The sequence below is a fragment of the Lissotriton helveticus genome, chromosome 2_1, assembly GCF_964261635.1.
Source record: "Lissotriton helveticus chromosome 2_1, aLisHel1.1, whole genome shotgun sequence".
NCBI lineage: Eukaryota > Metazoa > Chordata > Amphibia > Caudata > Salamandridae > Lissotriton > Lissotriton helveticus.
This window is the reverse complement of record NC_136059.1, coordinates 536,221,258-536,238,018: the sequence shown is the minus strand read 5'-3', so window position 1 is coordinate 536,238,018 and position 16,761 is coordinate 536,221,258. Positions and strand designations below refer to the sequence as shown.

General features: G+C 46.6%; 1 protein-coding gene across 1 annotated transcript in view; it reads right to left on the bottom strand.

Moving 5' to 3' along the window:
• The window catches only part of CENPH (centromere protein H), a 213,946-nt gene that overhangs the window by 191,168 nt on the left and 6,017 nt on the right, over nucleotides 1-16,761 (bottom strand). The window contains exon 2 of the mRNA XM_078675195.1: nucleotides 16,213-16,268. Coding sequence (XP_078531321.1) covers nucleotides 16,213-16,268 — 56 coding nt within the window. The remainder of the gene's footprint in view (nucleotides 1-16,212; nucleotides 16,269-16,761) is intronic.

Genomic DNA, 16,761 nt, shown 5'->3' with positions numbered 1-16,761 from the left:
CTTGTGCAACTTGCCAGCTGGGTACCTCCAAACTTATCACTTAACATCATAAGGGCATTACAGCAAAAAGCATGTACTCCTAAAATAGGTCCGATCCTGTTCCCAACAGCGGCCACTACAGCAAGACAATGCACATTTATTCATCAAGTGCGCTTTGGCGTCCTGACAGATAATTAGCTTGCACAATTCAGGCTGCGCCTGTCACCTGAAAAAAATTCATATTAGGTCAGCAGCGCTGTGGAGGTTTGCTATGCCTTGTTTGGTGACGCAATGAAAAGCGATGGGGGCAGGGAAAACAACAGTTGGAATCTAGGCAGTCAGTGTTGGGCTCTCCGTTTTATTGTCCCTATGGGACAGGCTGTTGCCAGTGAGAGGCGTGTATGTGTAAGGCCAGTGATCACCTCATTCTGTATGTGCCCCAACCCTAAAGAACCCCCTTTCAGTGCAGATAATACATGCTGAAAAATCCACTTAACGTCCAAGCAGGGCTTCCATTGCCTCATAAGCTTATCGGCCTGGAACCTTTTCACCACACATAACAGCCTAATAGAAAAGTACAATAAGCGCTCGGTTTTATTTCAACAGGTGAAATGTGGTATTACCGCAGGACGAAAGAGAAGACAATGTAAGGATAACACAATCAACACGATCTTGTCTGGGCAAACTGTGACCCCCTAGTAAAGATCTAATCTAGATGAGGTGTTCCTTTAAAAGGATATCTGAAACTTCATGTGCATATTAAAAATTCGTCTGGAAACGTTTTTTCAAGCTCAGCAATGTAGAGAATTTGGAGTAAGTGCGTGTGTTTTTGTGGACGGCTGACATGGCTGTTCTGAGTCTGGAAATGCAGTGTCTACTAGAATGATGCTTCATTTTGTACTGTTCAGAAGCTTCTTCAGAATTATGCAAGTAACTGGTACGGGCAATAAAGTATAAAGGAATGCCTTGACAAATACATTAGAAAACAAGGGAGAGCACATCTTAATCTCCTTCTCCCGTGCGTACCAAAACCAGAGACATGTGAGATGTGAACAGTACTTCAAGCACAGCCTTATGACAAACAGGCCAGCAGCATCCCCATTTAGACAGCAGCTGCTGGCGCTGGAATGCAGCGTGTCCTTCAAAGACCACATTCCACATTCTAATTTAGTTAGGATGCAAACTATAAATACATCGTTCTTCAATACAGAGGCTGCAACCAAATGACAACGAAACTACCAGACGTCAGCAATAGCAATAGCCAGTCCCAAGACAACGCAGCAGGCATTAAAACCCCATGCCAAATAGAGGCAGTTTAACAGGAAAAAAAGTCCCTAAGTGGAAGCAGACAAGTTAATTACAGATTTTAAAAGCAATCTTTATTTATTGCTTGGATTTTTGGAACCATGAAAAATCGGCACACACCCCACAGTTGGGAAATACTGATCAAACCACCTCCCTCCCCCAGAAAGATTATACCAGATGGGGGAAAGTCTTCTAGTGCCACTTTTAGTAAACGTCAAAGAATTACTGGAACATTTCTGGATATGATCTGGGATGGTCCTAAAATACAAAGTGATGGTCACAGGTATATGCTGCACTGGAGGACATGATCGACTTCCCGATAACACAGGACCTCAATTGTTATCCTGGATATAACAGATGATTGGGATGGGTCAAATGGAAATAAACTGATGCTGCATACTGGATACCTTGTGGGCAAAACCAGTGTTGCCAGGCGCTGGAGGACAAACATTAGCCCCCGAGGTGTCAGTGGCTTTGGGGCACGGACTATTGTGCTCCAGCTAAAAGTCCATATATTTTCATGGGTAACCCTGGCTCCTATATAAGTATTGAGGTAAGAGGTTAGACCGCTTCCAAAACTCCTTGCTCACAGAAAGTGCGCTGTGGATTGCTGTGTGGTTAACGTACGCTACGAAATAGTTCCTATGATGGAGTCTCTAACATTGCAGATTACCCACGTGACAACAACTTCTGTTAATTATTTTTTTCACTGTCTGTTTTGTGTTCAGGAAACAATACCAAGTGTACAAAAAAAACCTCATGCTTTCGGTAGAGCACCACCTGCTACAAGAGCACACTACAGCCTTCCCGACTGTAAAATTCTCAATAGGTTTAAAGAAAAAAATTATAAATACTGCACCGAGACACTCAAAGGTATACAGCCATTACATAGCAATAAAACGTAAAGAATAAGTTTCAGTCATGACATCTGGTAGGTCGAGTGCTGCACACGTGCTTAAGGCCTCCGGCCAGTCCCCACATGCGGCAGGTCGAGGGCACGGGCTGCACTCTAACTTGCAATGCCCATGTACTTATTCCGCCGACTATCTGCAAACCCCTGACCACAGATCCGCCCCCAAACGGGAACGCATACCGGGCTGTGGAGGAGCGGCGGCAGATGGCAACCTATGGTCCTTCTGATTCTCCTTTGTAGGCTGCGGGGGCTGGTAAGGCTGCCGGGCTCCGGTGAGCTCAGCCTTCTTTGTCTCGTCCTTATGCTTCAGAGTGGCACGTTCTTCCTCGGCTTGTCGCAGGATGTCCAGCGGGTCCAACTCATTGTCCAGCAGCTGCTGGAAGCGATTGGCGACGGCGCAGCCGAAGCCCTCCTACAGGGCAGCGGCCAGAGTGAGGAGCATGTCATTGTAAAAAAAAATACGCCCGCGAGGGGTGCACGAGCACGCGCCACAGCAAACATGTGCTTTCAATTATCGCGCCCGTGCCTGGGCACGATAATTGAAACCACATGGGCTTTGATGCGCGTAACAGACACCAATAGGCCATGGGCGGAGCAATGCGCCCGCCTTTGGCCTATTGCGTGGTCTGTTTCAATAAAACACGCACTTAAAGCCCAATCACAGCAGTTCCAGGGTCGATTTCAGAACCCCGGACAAAAGCGCCGGGACACTTCCGTTGGAGGTAGCTGTGCGCTATATAAATGAGTATAATAAAAGGACTCTCGCTGCGCAGTACATCGCTAGGCACGAGACTTAAAAAACACCTCGGAACCAAACAAATATCGGCCCATTTCTCTTCTCCCTTTTTTCGGGAAAATCCTAGAGTACCCAACCAATTGGCAACTCTCAACCTTCTTAGAGAGTAACATACTGTTGGACTCTTCCCAATCTGGGCTTCGGGATTCTCACAGCACGGAAACTTCACTGATAGAGGTAGTTGACAACATTAGACTTGCCCTGGACATCGGACAGTCAGCCATGCTGGTCCTACTTGATCCATCAGCTGCCTTTGACACCATTTCCCACATGTCTTGAGTGAATTGTCTGTGGGAGTTGGGAGTCAGGTAGGCTCAGGGGCTACCTAACTGACCGTTCGACGGTACACATTGGTACCCTGTCTCTCACAGCCAAGTGATAGAATGGAACCGTGGGGAACTTCCTTGTCTAAGTCCCACGCTCTTCAATCTATATGTGGCGCCCTTAGCTAGAGTGATCAGATTGCATGGCTTTGAAACGGTGATATACGCAGACGACACGCAACTACTGATCACTCTCAGCCCAGATTTAACTGACACCAGATTTCGATTCACGAAGTGCATGACCGAGATTAATGTCTGGATGCAAACTAATCATCTGCAACTCAATGCCAGCAAGACAGATATCATTCTCTTTGGGAAAGCCCAAGCTCTATGGTCCAGTGACTGGTGGCCTCCCATTCTCTGCCCCATACCTTCTCCCAAATTGGTTGTCCGTAACCTTGGGGTGATGAGCGATAACAACATGTCCATGAAAGACCATGTTAATCATGGGACCGGCATCTGCTATGTACTAATGCAGAGTCTTCGCAAGATCTTCCAATGGATCCCAGTTGCATCCAGGATGCCGCTGGTCCAAGGCCTAATCATCAGTCGACTTGATTACAGAAACGCCCTGATGGCTTCCATCAGTGAAGAGCTTCTTACTAAACTTCAAGAGCTACAAAACACAGCTGCCAGACTTGTATTAAATCTACCTTCACGGTCCCCGTTGGCACCACGTCTGAGAGCTCTCCACTGGCTTCCCATCAGGAAACGTATCCATTTTAAGATCGACTGTCTGGTTCACAATACCATTTATGGGAACGGGCCATGCTATCTTGCCAAAACACTCTTCTGATATCAACCTACCAGAACCCTTAGGTCCTCAACCAAATATCTCCTCACCCCCTTTAAGATTTGCACCGCCAGGCATGGTGGCAGATCCTTCTCATACCTTGCCCCAACTTTGTGGAACTCGCTCCTACTGCAGCTATGTATGGAAACCGACCACAGAAAGTTTCAGAGAAATCTAAAAACCTGGCTGTACTGATCTTTCTTCTTCATGCCGGCTTCCTCTTTCCTTCCAGCCCTAAAGTTTTTGGCCAGCGCTTTGAGACCCATGGGTGATAGGTGCACTTAATAAAACATTATGACTATGACTATTGCATCAGTACCTTACGTTGTCAGTTGAAACTCCAGGCAAGCACTGCTAACATTGTCCAACAGACCTATGTGATTCGCACAGGTCCTTAAGGAGTTGCAAGGAATTTGCATATCTTAAATTTCTACATTGTTGCATGTCACCAAAATGGTTTTGTGGGCCAAAACTGAGATGATGAACTCTCTCTGCTGAAGAAAAACAGCCATCGTGAAAGTGAGGTATCAATGGCATGAAACTGGAAACACACTTCAGTTCAGACATAAGAAACACTCCCTCCTATTGCAAGGCTCCAAAGCAAAGACATTGTTAGAAGGGAACTTCTTTAGAAGATGGGCCTATGATTGACTCTTCTTGGAGGACTTGCTCTGGAGGTATACATTTTCTCCCTCACTGATGTTCAAGCAAACCATGCGAAACAAGTAAACTACAACTCTTGAACTGAATGGATTCCCATTCAAAATTTTCCATGAACTTGCTGTTGGACAAGTTAGGCAAGGATACATGTGTGAACAGAGACACAGTAGAGGAAATACAGGCCTTGGAAAATCTACTTGCTATGGAGAGACAAGCTATTTGAAGGCCTACTGGCCAATTCTGGCGCGAAAGGTTGAGCAGGCAAAGAACAGGTGTTCCATTCATTCAGAAACTGAATGAGCAATAAGGATGCCCTTAAATCTTATTTTTATCTTGTCTCACTTGCTGTGCTTTCAAAGACAGAGGTCAAATATCAATTTATGCTGCTTATTTTATCTTTAAGATTAGTGGTACTTTTCTTTCTAGGAGTATAGAGCATTTTGTAAAGAGAAATGTCTGAAAATTGTGCTGGGATACAAGGAGTGTGAAATGGAAGGCTGAAGGAGGTCAGTTTTACTTCTAACATACATCATTTAAATAGCTTGTAAATTAATTGCACAGATATTTCACAATATATCAGCAGTTAGAAAAGGGCTTTTTGTAATTCTGATGTGTGATGGAAACAAAGAATTTAATAGAATCAGAACCAAAGACTTGGTGACATGCAAATGGAAAATTGTTACTGAAACGCAAATGCCACACATTATCGTTTGTATGCTATAAATGTTTTATCAGTAAAACTGCAGGTCAGTGGGAAATTTTGTGACAAAGGAAAATGTGCTGTCTGTAAATGAGGGTGCGTTAACACATCATGCTTTAGTAATATTTTCATTAAAAGTTAAACTTTAAGAAATATTCCTGCACCCGCTATGATGAAAATGTTGTTAGCGAACTAGGAGATGGGTCAGAGGTCATGTGTACCATATATTTGGGCTAGATTCTTAATATTAGAGCATATGTTTAGTCTAATAAATTAAAGGTTTTTCTACAGCAGACATGCTGAACTGACATATTTGAAGGTGCTTTAACATGTTATGAAGAAAAGAAAATATTTTCCTAGGATCACACAATTTGAGACCAATTTATGGGTCAAGAGCATTACAGTTAGGTCGAGTAGACTATTCAAGACACTAGACCGGCAGATACCTTTGAAATGCAGTGTGCCACAAAAGTAGCACAATTATATGAAGGTCGGTGACCCAATATACCCTTGCGAGCTTGGGCTTAAATTCAGTATAATAAAGTGCTAATAAGGGGTTTTGTTTAGTGGTACCAAAGTGACAGGTGATTGGTCAATATATGATTGAGTGATTTACGACCAACTTAATTCAATTCAAACCTGTTGTTAAAACAAATTGTGTCACTTTTAATTTTGACAAAGTGGTAAATACTCAACAGAGAAAAAGCTACACGGGAAATGGATTTTATAGAAATATCATTTTATATAAAGTTTTCATCATCAAGGGTACAGTTTTATAAAAACAAATCTACAATAAACAAATGGACAAGAAATTAATAAATTATTCTTTAGATCCACTTGCGTTGTGTTCCACTCTATATAAATGAATGACAGCTTGTCTTGCTAACTATATACAAAGATATCGCTGTACAAAACAAATCTGAATCAAAAGATGTGGACAAGTAAGTCGACGTTTCAGCCTTATATTTGTTAAGAATCCTTAAGGCTATCTTCAGGACCTTAAATCTTTTCAGGATTGTGACCCCCTTCATATGGTGATGGTAGGACAAGCGAACAGGAACAATCCAGCGTGCCCAATACACGTCAACAGTAAATGTTTGGTGTGAAGCAAAACCTCGTCCGGCGTGGCGTAGTCTCACGAGAATTTGACAATCGTTAAAATCGTCAGATTATGCAGCAGATGATGTATTATGTGGCAAATATGGCAGATAATTATGTGGAAAACATTTGCAAACTAGGATATTTTGCCATTCTTGTTTGAACTGCTTTTGTGGAAAATTGGAGAAGTGCTGATGATAGAAACCGCATGGCTGAGAGGCATATGGCTTGTGATTCCATTTTTAAGCTTATTTGGGATATTCTTTGATTAGAAACGTATCCCAAACACTCACACCCAGTCAAAAGGCTTGCTTGAATCCAGTCTAAAGATCTGGCTGAAGACGCCTGGAATGGCTGGACTGTTCCCATGAGGCACAGGGTCAGACTGATGCTCAGACGTGAGTCCCTTGCTCACTTTGCCACTGGATTCAAGCAAGCCGGGCTGAAGACGGCTGGAATGCCAGAAACCGGTCCTCGGAAGCTTGTTTCCGGTCCAGGGAAGACATGGCTTGGCAGTTCGGGCTGGACTGTTCCCATGAGGCACAGGTTCAGACTGATTTGCATATAGCCATGTCTGAACTGGGGTGGCAGAGTGGGCTAAAGGACAGTGATGGATTAAACTCAGATCTTTTGACTGGGTGTGAGTGTTTGATTGATTCAGATGCTCCGTCCATCACCACCCCCTTTTGTACCGCTTTTGGCCGCCATAAGTGTGGCAGGGTATGCTCAGACGCGAGTCCCTTGCTCACTTTGCCACTGGATTCAAGCAAGCCGGGCTAAAGACGGCTGGAATGCCAGAAACCGGTCCTCGGAAGCTTGTTTCCGGTCCAGGGAAGACATGGCTTGGCAGTTCGGGCTGGACTGTTCCCATGAGGCACAGGGTCAGACTGATTTGCATATAGCCATGTCTGAACTGGGGTGGCAGAGTGGGCTAAAGAACGGTGATGGATTAAACCCAGATCTTTTGACTGGGTGTGAGTGTTTGATTGATTCAGATGCTCCGTCCATCAACACCCCCTTTTGAACCGCTAACTGGGTCAATAGCAGTTTTTCAGGAAAATAGGCCCCTTTATTTCCACCTGGTCCTTACTACCAAACAGTTTTACTTTTTTTTTTTTAAATATTGTCATGTACCAAAAACATCCTTCTAATGGATTTCGCTGGGAAATGGTGAAGTTGTACAATATTGTAGCAGCAAAGGTTGTGTGTACATTTTATTGAAAGCTAGTATAAATCTTGCTTTCGTGGTTATGCATGTATTTGCATGTATTTATTTGGAAAAGTTAGCAAAGATGTGTACACATTTTCATACTGGAACCACTGTTAGTAATAAAAAGTAAGCTCACAGTTCACTTAATGCTCGACCTAATAGTAAAGGCGTAGGATTAATGAATCATATATACAAGATTAAACTACTAACACAAACAATCCTGGCCTTAGAGGAAGAAAGCACTCTATGACTGATCTATACTGTGGTACAGCAAACCCCAGCCAAAGGATTTTGTGCTACAGGGGGGTGGATCTACGTGTCTGGCGGACAAAATAAACATGAAAACGTGTAGTTCTTGACCCATAACAATCTGTCCTGAGTGCTGCTCAACAGCAATTCCCCACCATGCTACACTCACTTTTAATAGGGACCGACCATATCCACAGCATGGAAATGTGTAATTGTATTTGTCACAGCATGCCATATAGAGGAATCGGGCAGCATTCTCACTTTCATTGTTGATGACACGGCACAAGGCCTCAACAAGATCAATAGAGCAAACAGTCAGTCTTGCCCACCATCAAATCCACAAACATCAAAACGTCCAGTCAGTATTGTGCAGCCCCTCACTTGAACAATGCGCAACTTATAGGCCTTCACAATTAGGGAAAACATTGCACTAATTCACATCTTGCCAGAACCAGACAATACAGTCCTGTTAGAGGACTGAAGGTAAAGGATTTGCTTTTTGTTCAAAAACCTCTTGCTGCAGACCAACTTCAAGCATTAGACAAATTACCTTAAGACTTCCTACTCTTGTCCCATCATTATCCGCATCGATGCCTTGTTAAACTCAGATGAAGTCCCCAATAAACTAAAGCATGACATCATAACAACCCTGAAAAAAATGGACGCGGACCTCAACATTCTAACGAATTTCAACTCCATTAGAAGCCTGCCCTGCATTGCTTAGGCTCTGGAAATTGTGGTAACCATGTAATTCTCCATTCATCACGAAATGAACAACCTCCTTAGTGATTATCAACCAGGTTTCCAGCCACTCAGGATAGAAACCACAGTCTTAGATGTCATCACAAAGGCAAACATGCTCTGAGAAGTACTGCCTGACAGTGGCGTACCTTTTACATCTTCTTAAGTCAAGAGTCATCAAGAATGTGTTCATGGAGGAGGAGCTTGGCGGGCATCCGAGATGGCCGCGTGAGCACAGCGCTCCCCGGACCCCCGCCACGATATCCTGAACTTATACTGACTTTTTACGAGGATTTGTATAGAGGACACTGGGCTGATTGCCCTGGACTTTTTGGAATTCGATTTGGACCCGGGGTTCCGGAGTTACGTCTGTTCGAACTTTCGGGCTCCACTCTCCAGGTACGCCCGGGACTGGGTGAGGCTCAGTGGCCGTCTTGAAGTTGAACAACAACGGCAGGGGGATTCGACCTGTGGGTCCCCCTCTTAAGTTTCGGTTTCGTTTCTGCCTCAGACTGAGACATCTGGCAGAGGAGCCTGGCCTGGGCTGCAGTCGGGGCACGGAACGGCTGTCGGGCCTTTGGCTAGCTTATTCTCCTATCTGTTGGCCCTTCTACTAGTGGTGCCCTAGCTGCGGTTCTTTGGTCCCTAGGCCCTACTTTCCTGTGGCCACTCCATCCAGCCTGGTTAATTACCTGGTGACGCAGTTCTGATATGGCGGGCAGAGGGGACCGAGAGACTCGGAAGACCAAGACGCCCCTGCGTGGGGGCCCGGTCCAGTCTAACGTGATGGACCGCTACACCCATTCCAAGGGGTCCCCCGGAGCCGCCCTGCCCGGAGCCAGTAATGCTGATCTCACTGTGGATGCGTCAACGGAGCCTTCTTTGCAGGACATCATGGGCGCCATTTCTGCTATGAAGGAGTCGATAGGCCAACAATATGAAGCTTTGGCCCACAAAATCGACACCGTGGCCATCGAGGTCAACTTGATTCGTGCTGACCTGTCGAAAACCAATGAGAAGGTGAAGTCACTGGATCTTAAGTCATCCAGTCTCACGGAGGACGTTTCGGAGATACAGACGGAGGTCGGCAACCTTCGCAGGGTGAACGACTTCATGACCCGGCGCTTGGAGGACTTTGAGAACAGGGCACGTCGCTGTAATGTACGAGTGGTCGGAGTTCCGGAGAATTCAGAACCTCACTCTGTTGATCTCCTTGTTGAGGATTTGATCCAGAACCACCTCTCTCCGTCTGGTCTGACGAAGTTTTTCGCTGTGGAACGTGCCCATCGTGTTCCGGGGGGCAAGGGTAAACCAGGTGCCCCGCCGAGGCCTATTGTTGCGAAACTCTTCCATTATAGGGATCGGGACGCTATCCTGCAAGCATCGCGTGTGAAGGGCCCGGTGGCCTTTGAGAACGCCACGGTGAACTTCTATCCGGACTTTTCTCAACAGGTCCAGAGACAGCGTATGGGCTTCCGTGATGTTAAGAAACGTCTCTGAGACATGGGGCTTCGCTACGCCATGCTTTTTCCGACCAGGCTGCGCGTTGAGTACAACGACCGAACCTTCTTCTTTGATCGGCCTGATTCTGTAAATGACTGGATGGACTCTCTGCCTGATCGATCTCCTGAGACTGAGTCCGCCGCCCACCCGGGTGGTGCTGAGGGTGGTGTGGAGAGCTGAACAATCCGCCTACGCCTGGGCCCTCGACTAGAGTAAACTCTTCAGTGCCTCTGCTGTTTGTGTATTCTCCTCATTATCTGTCTTACTCGGGGTGGCGGGTGGGCCGGAGCCTTTCCTCCTCCGGGGTTCTTTTTGTAGAATGGGGGTTCCTGGGCGACAGGCACACTGCATGTTGGGGTGGCTATTTAGCATTTTGCAGGGGTGCAGGGTGGGGGTGTTTTCTTGATTGTTGGGGGGTGGGTGGTTGGGATGTTCGATGTTTTTGTGTTATGTTTTCAAGGCGAATCAATCTGGCTTCTGCTCCCTTTTTATGTCATGCTCATTGCGGGGGGGTTTCGGGGTTGCTGTGTGGGATGGGGGGTAGCGGGTTGAGGCTTGTTTCGTGGAATGTTAATGGTCTGGGAGATCGCATTAAGCGGAGTGTGGTGTTAAAATGTCTACGCCGTTTATCTCCCGATATTGTTTTCTTGCAGGAGACTCATTTGGTGGGCAATACTTGTCGTGCGATGAATAGGTGGGGGTATCGCCTTGCTGCACATTCGGGGTTTACCACGGGTTCCAGGGGGGTGGGTATCCTTGTTCGGGCTTCCCTCCCCCTAGCTATTGATGATGTGATCCTTGATGATCGGGGGCGTTATGCTGTCCTCGTGGGTCGCTATGAAGGTCGTACCCTCTCCTCGTTTACTGTTTATGTGCCCCCCGGCCTACAGACTTCTACCTTTGCCGATTTGGGCGTGTGTTGTTGGACCTTCCTGATAGTACTCTTTTTCTTGCAGGCGATTTTAATTCTGTGATCTCCGGTCTGCAAGATCGCTACCCCCCTAGGGATACTCCTTTAGCCCAACAGTGGTTAGGTGGGTTTTTGGATACGTTTGGTTTGGTGGATTGCTGGAGGCTCCTGCATCCTACCCAGCTTCAATACACTTTCCATTCGGGGGCCCACGGGAGTCTGTCTAGACTGGATTATTTCCTGATGCCCGCGGCGCAGACGCCGGCGGTGCGTGAGATCAGACACCTCCCCCGGGGCATCTCCGATCATTCTCCGCTCTGGCTTTGTTTTGAGTTGGGGGTGGAGGCGGTGGGCCGAGTGGCTCCAATTAACCCCTGGTATATTGCCTCCCCTGAGACCCGGAACCTTTTGACTAAGTCTTTAGATGCCTACTTTTTGGACAACGAGGGGTCGGTTTCCTCGGCGGTATCCCTGTGGGAGGCCTTTAAAACAGTGATTCGTGGGCAGGCCCTTTCTCTAATTGCTGAATCCAAGAAGGCTAGGAATCGGGAGGTGGTGGACCTTGAGATAGAGATTGCTGAGAGGGAGGCCGACTTAGAGTCTGAGATCACCTCTGATAAACTCCACGCCCTGGGTCTGAAACAATTTGCTTATAAATCCTTGGTCACGGATGCGGCTAGACTGATGTTCCGGGAACAGCAGGGTCGTCTGTATGATGTGGGGGACAAAGCGGGTAAATTGTTGGCATGGTTGGATAAGAAAGAGAGAGCGAATCGTGTGGTGCCTGTGATTCAGTCGTCGAATGGTGTCGGAGTGACAGACCCGGTTGGAATAGTTGAATGTTTTGCTGAGTATTTTCGTGTGGTGTATACCCCTGTGTCTGGACGAGATGTGGCTGACTCTCGCCTTTTGTTGCGCGATATAGCTTTGCCCAGTGTTTCCGATCTGGACCGTGTCTCGTTGGAGTCCCCTTTTACTACGGATGAAATAGCGACTGCCATTCGTTCGCTCCGTTCGGGCAAGGCATTGGGCCCGAATGGGTTGCCAATTGAGCTGTACAAGCTACGCCCTGACAAGGTAGCGCCCTATCTTCGTGCCATGTTTTTGGAGTCCCGGGAACGGGGTATTCTCCCGTATGACCAGCGTCTTGCCACGATAGTCGTTATTCCCAAGGACGGGAAACCGCGGGACCTCTGTTCGTCTTATAGGCCCATTTCCCTGTTAAATGTTGAGCCTAAGGTCCTGGCTAAGCTCCTGGCAACCCGCCTGCTGACGGTCATTAGCGACTTGGTTCATCCGGATCAGTCCGGATTTATCCCGCATCGCAACACGGCTCTCAACCTACGTCGTCTTCACGGCGCTGTTGCGAGGGCGGGGCTTCTGACGGAGCCGGCCATTTTGGCCTCGTTAGACGCCTCGATGGCTTTTGACACGGTTGAGTGGCCCTATCTTTGGGCAGCTCTCGAAAAATTTGGTTTTGGACCTGAATTTATTGGATGGGTGAAGTTGTTGTATGTGGAACCCTTAGCGCAAGTGGTGGTGAATGGTAGAGTTTCTGTCCCCTTTAGCCTTGGTAGAGGGACCCGTCAGGGTTGCCCCCTGTCTCCATTGCTTTTCGCGCTGGCCTTGGAACCGTTAGCTGCGTGGCTTCGATGGGAACCCTCCCTCAAAGGGATCCGTTGGTCACCGGACTTTGAAGACCGCGTCTCTCTTTACGCGGACGACATTCTTCTTTATTTGACATCCCCGCGTAAATCTTTGAACGTCTTATTTGATGTTCTTACTTCGTTCGGTGCTAACTCGGGCCTTGTTATTAATTGGGCCAAGTCCTGTGTGTATGTTCTCTCGGGTGTTTTGCCCTCTTTGCCGGCCAGATTCCCTATCCAGGTGGTCCAGTCTGGCTTCAAGTATTTAGGGATTTTTATTACCCGGGATTCCTCCCTCCGGTTTGAGCGTAATCTCCTCCCCCCGCTTCTTAGATTGCGACTGGATGTGGCCCGTTGGCGTAAGCTGCCCCTGTCTCCTCTGGGTAGGGCTGCTCTCTTTAAAATGATGTCTTTGCCGCGGTTCCTCTACGCCCTTCAGAATTCTTTCGACGATGTTCCTGCTACTTATTTCAGAGAAATCGAGAGTCTGCAAAGACAATTGATTTGGGATGGGCGTCCACGTATAGCCCTTGCGAAACTTACTATCCCTTGGTACGACGGGGGCATGGCACTCCCCGACATCAAGAGGTACTACTGGGCAGCCCAGCTATCGGCCATTAACCATGCGATGTACTCGCCAGGTCGCGATCCGGCGTTTGAGATGGATAAGCTCCAGTTGCCGGGAGGGGACTTTAATAGAGCGCTATACTCCAGATCGGCCGGGCGCCATCTTGTGGGCCCGACCAGGGCAGCGGTCAACGTGTGGCGCGCAGCGAATGTGAGTTTGGGATGGGAGAATCGGCTGACGCTGGCGACTCCGCTTTATGCTTCTGAACGTTTGGGATGTCTCTGGTCTTCTAAGGGCTTTGACCGCTGGGATGTGATCGGGATTTGTAAAGTGGGTGACGTTTGTGTGAATGGTCGCGTGAAATCATTCCAGGCCCTTAAAGCGGAATACGACTTGAGTGATGGAGAGTTTTTCCGGTATCTGCAAGTCCGACATGCCTTGGCCTCGGTTCTGACTCCTGATGTGGCCCTGCCCGAGTCTTCCCCCCTTGAAGATCGTATACTAGATGGACACTTGCCCGACAGCACCATCTCTCTCATCTACAAGAAGCTGATTCATAATCGCGCTGATTTGTTGGTCCGACTCAGAGAAATGTGGGTAGGTGATGGCTTGGAACTAGATGACGAGGACTGGCAGTCGGCACTCTCCTCCCCGAAGGAGGTCGCCATTCCCGCCCGTCTTCGTTTGGTGCAACTTAAGATCCTCCACCGGGTGTATGTGACTGGTCCGCGTCTGGTCGTGATGGGTTTTTCCACGGATGGCTTGTGTAAGCGTGGCTGTGGGATGAGCGCTACCTTTATGCACATACTTTGGGAGTGTCCTGTGGTGGCAGCTTATTGGGTGGATGTGCTTGCGTTGATGACTGAGGTGACTGGTGTTGACCTGCGGCCTGAGGCCCGTCGATGTCTGCTGAATGTGTGGGAACCCTCCGATTACTCTGTGGCCCAGACTAGATGGGCGACCCTGGGTTACATGGTCGCGAAGCGTGACATTGCGCAACTCTGGGGCGCATCCCGACCTCCTGATGTTTCAGTGTGGGAGGACAACATGGACTGGTCCATGTTCCGTGAGAAGACAGTCTACATGGCTAGGGGCAGGCCGGGGGCGTGGACGAAAATTTGGGGTCAATGGAATGCGTACCGTGGAGAAATTTGTACCCCTCCCTTGGTTGCCACCTCCGATGTTACCCTGTCTCCTTAGGCTGACGTTCCCGAAATTTTTCGCTCTGTTCTAGGATTTTCCTGTCCTCCCTGCTTCCCCCCCCCTCACGGCCTTCCCGACTCTCATTGATGTATTTTTGTTCTCCTGTTTCGTGACCTCCCCCTCTGCTATTTGGTCTGACTTGATTATTGCACTCGCCTTATGTTTGTGTTGAGTATTTTCATGTTTTATATAGAAAATTGTTGTATCCTGTTCTATGTCTGTAGCAATTCCGTTCTACGATTTGGCCTGACCTAGGAAATGATTGTTTATTTCATGTGTCGTACTATGCGACTTAGCGGCCAGCCCGTGTGGTTGTGGGCCCATCTATGTAATTTTACGTGATTGCTCAATAAAAGTTTATAACCAAAAAAAAAAAAAAAAAAAAAAAAAAAAGAATGTGTTCATCACTTACACTTGCTTCGCAGAATCCTCCTGCAGCTGCACCTAACCCATTAAACAGCGGTAGCTTTTTCATGATTAGATAACTGAAATGCCATCTATAAAGGGATCCCAAAAAAGATCTCCCCAAACTTCAAAGAGTCCAAACTCAACAACTCCTATAAACTCAAGTTATCCCAATTCTAGAATGCCAATCATTAAGTTATTATTTAGAACAGCTCCAGGGAGAATGCCACATTTCACAACTCATTACCTGGTACACAAAGTACTGCATACTCACATGAGGAGCAGTGATCCAAGACATTTCAGCCTTACCATGTCTCAAGACACCTATGACAGACCCAAAAAATCTTTCTGGGACAAGACCAGTGAGATAAAATGTGCTCTGGTAAGGTCTCCCAACGCATAGGGTCTTCACTATGAAACAACCTTTTGGCACATTAATCCATAACAACAGCCTTAAAAGTCACCTCTTTTCGAATAACCTATTCTCAATAAGCATTCTATTTGTTTAATCCCAACTTAAATATATGCCCCAGAGACAAAATATTTTCCATTGTACTAGCTGCCATCCCTTGTAGAACCTCCATATTAGCATCGAGGCCTGGTGCCGTTTCAAGTTTATGCACAAATGAATTCTTTTAAGTGTTAAAAAATGAATTAAACTGTATGTAGAAAAGTGACCCACAAGTATTTTCAACAGAGAAAATGAAGCAGTGTCAGATCTCTAAACCCCAGGTACCACATGCAGTAAAGAGTAACATCAGAATTTAGCTCAACATGCTGTCCTATGAACTTCACACATGCTCCAACCGTTATTAGGAGGCTATGTTGAATAAGACTCTGGCAACGCCCAGGCGGAGGTAAGGGTGTCCCCTCATTTTCAAAACACCCAGGTTCTACACACTGGTTAGTTGGATGGGTTCCAGAAGACTCTGAAATTAGGATGTGCCTCACTCTGCGGGTCCTCTAAGTGCAATGTTCTGGAACACGTGTACTTGTCAACTTTACAATCTTCCACTCACTCAATGAGGAGGTATGAGGTGCTGTGGGGTCAGAACCACACAGGCCAGTGATGTCTCCTCTAGAAATTAACTCACAGCTCATATATTTCCACCTTAAATATAGGCCGACAGGGTACAGCATTAAGTGCAAGGAAACTCTTTTAAGAACTGTGCAGCAAAGTATAATAGAAAAGTACAATAGGTTTACTTACTGGTTGCAAGTACTCTCTGGACTTCTGTTAGCTGCTGTTTTATTTGATCTCTAAGTCTACAAATAGAAAACAGAATACGCACATTATTTGGGTTAGCTTGTTACACAGGTTAGCTGAACTTTATTAGCAACATTAATCACACTTTGAGAAATTAATATTTTTTTCCACCGGACTTCTGCTACATTCGTACGACAGTAACACTACGCGTTAGGGTAAACAGTTGGCAGCGAGATAGAAGGGGAAAACGAACTGATAAAATGTTGAAGCGTTAATTATCCAAATAACGCAATCCAAATATTAGAATGTGTTGCTATGTTGGCAGCATACATATTCTGGTAATAAACTGGAGCAATTGATTACCAGATAAGCTGTCAAAATATAGCCTGAACAAGAACGTAAATGGTCTTTGAGCTAGCATACATGTTTTTGTGGTTCAGCGCAAGTAGATAGTAAATGCATAAAGTTAATCTAAGGAGAAGTATGTTCCACAACTGACATCAATAGGCTAGTTAACCTCTGTTTTGTAATTTCATTTTTTCTTTTCACATA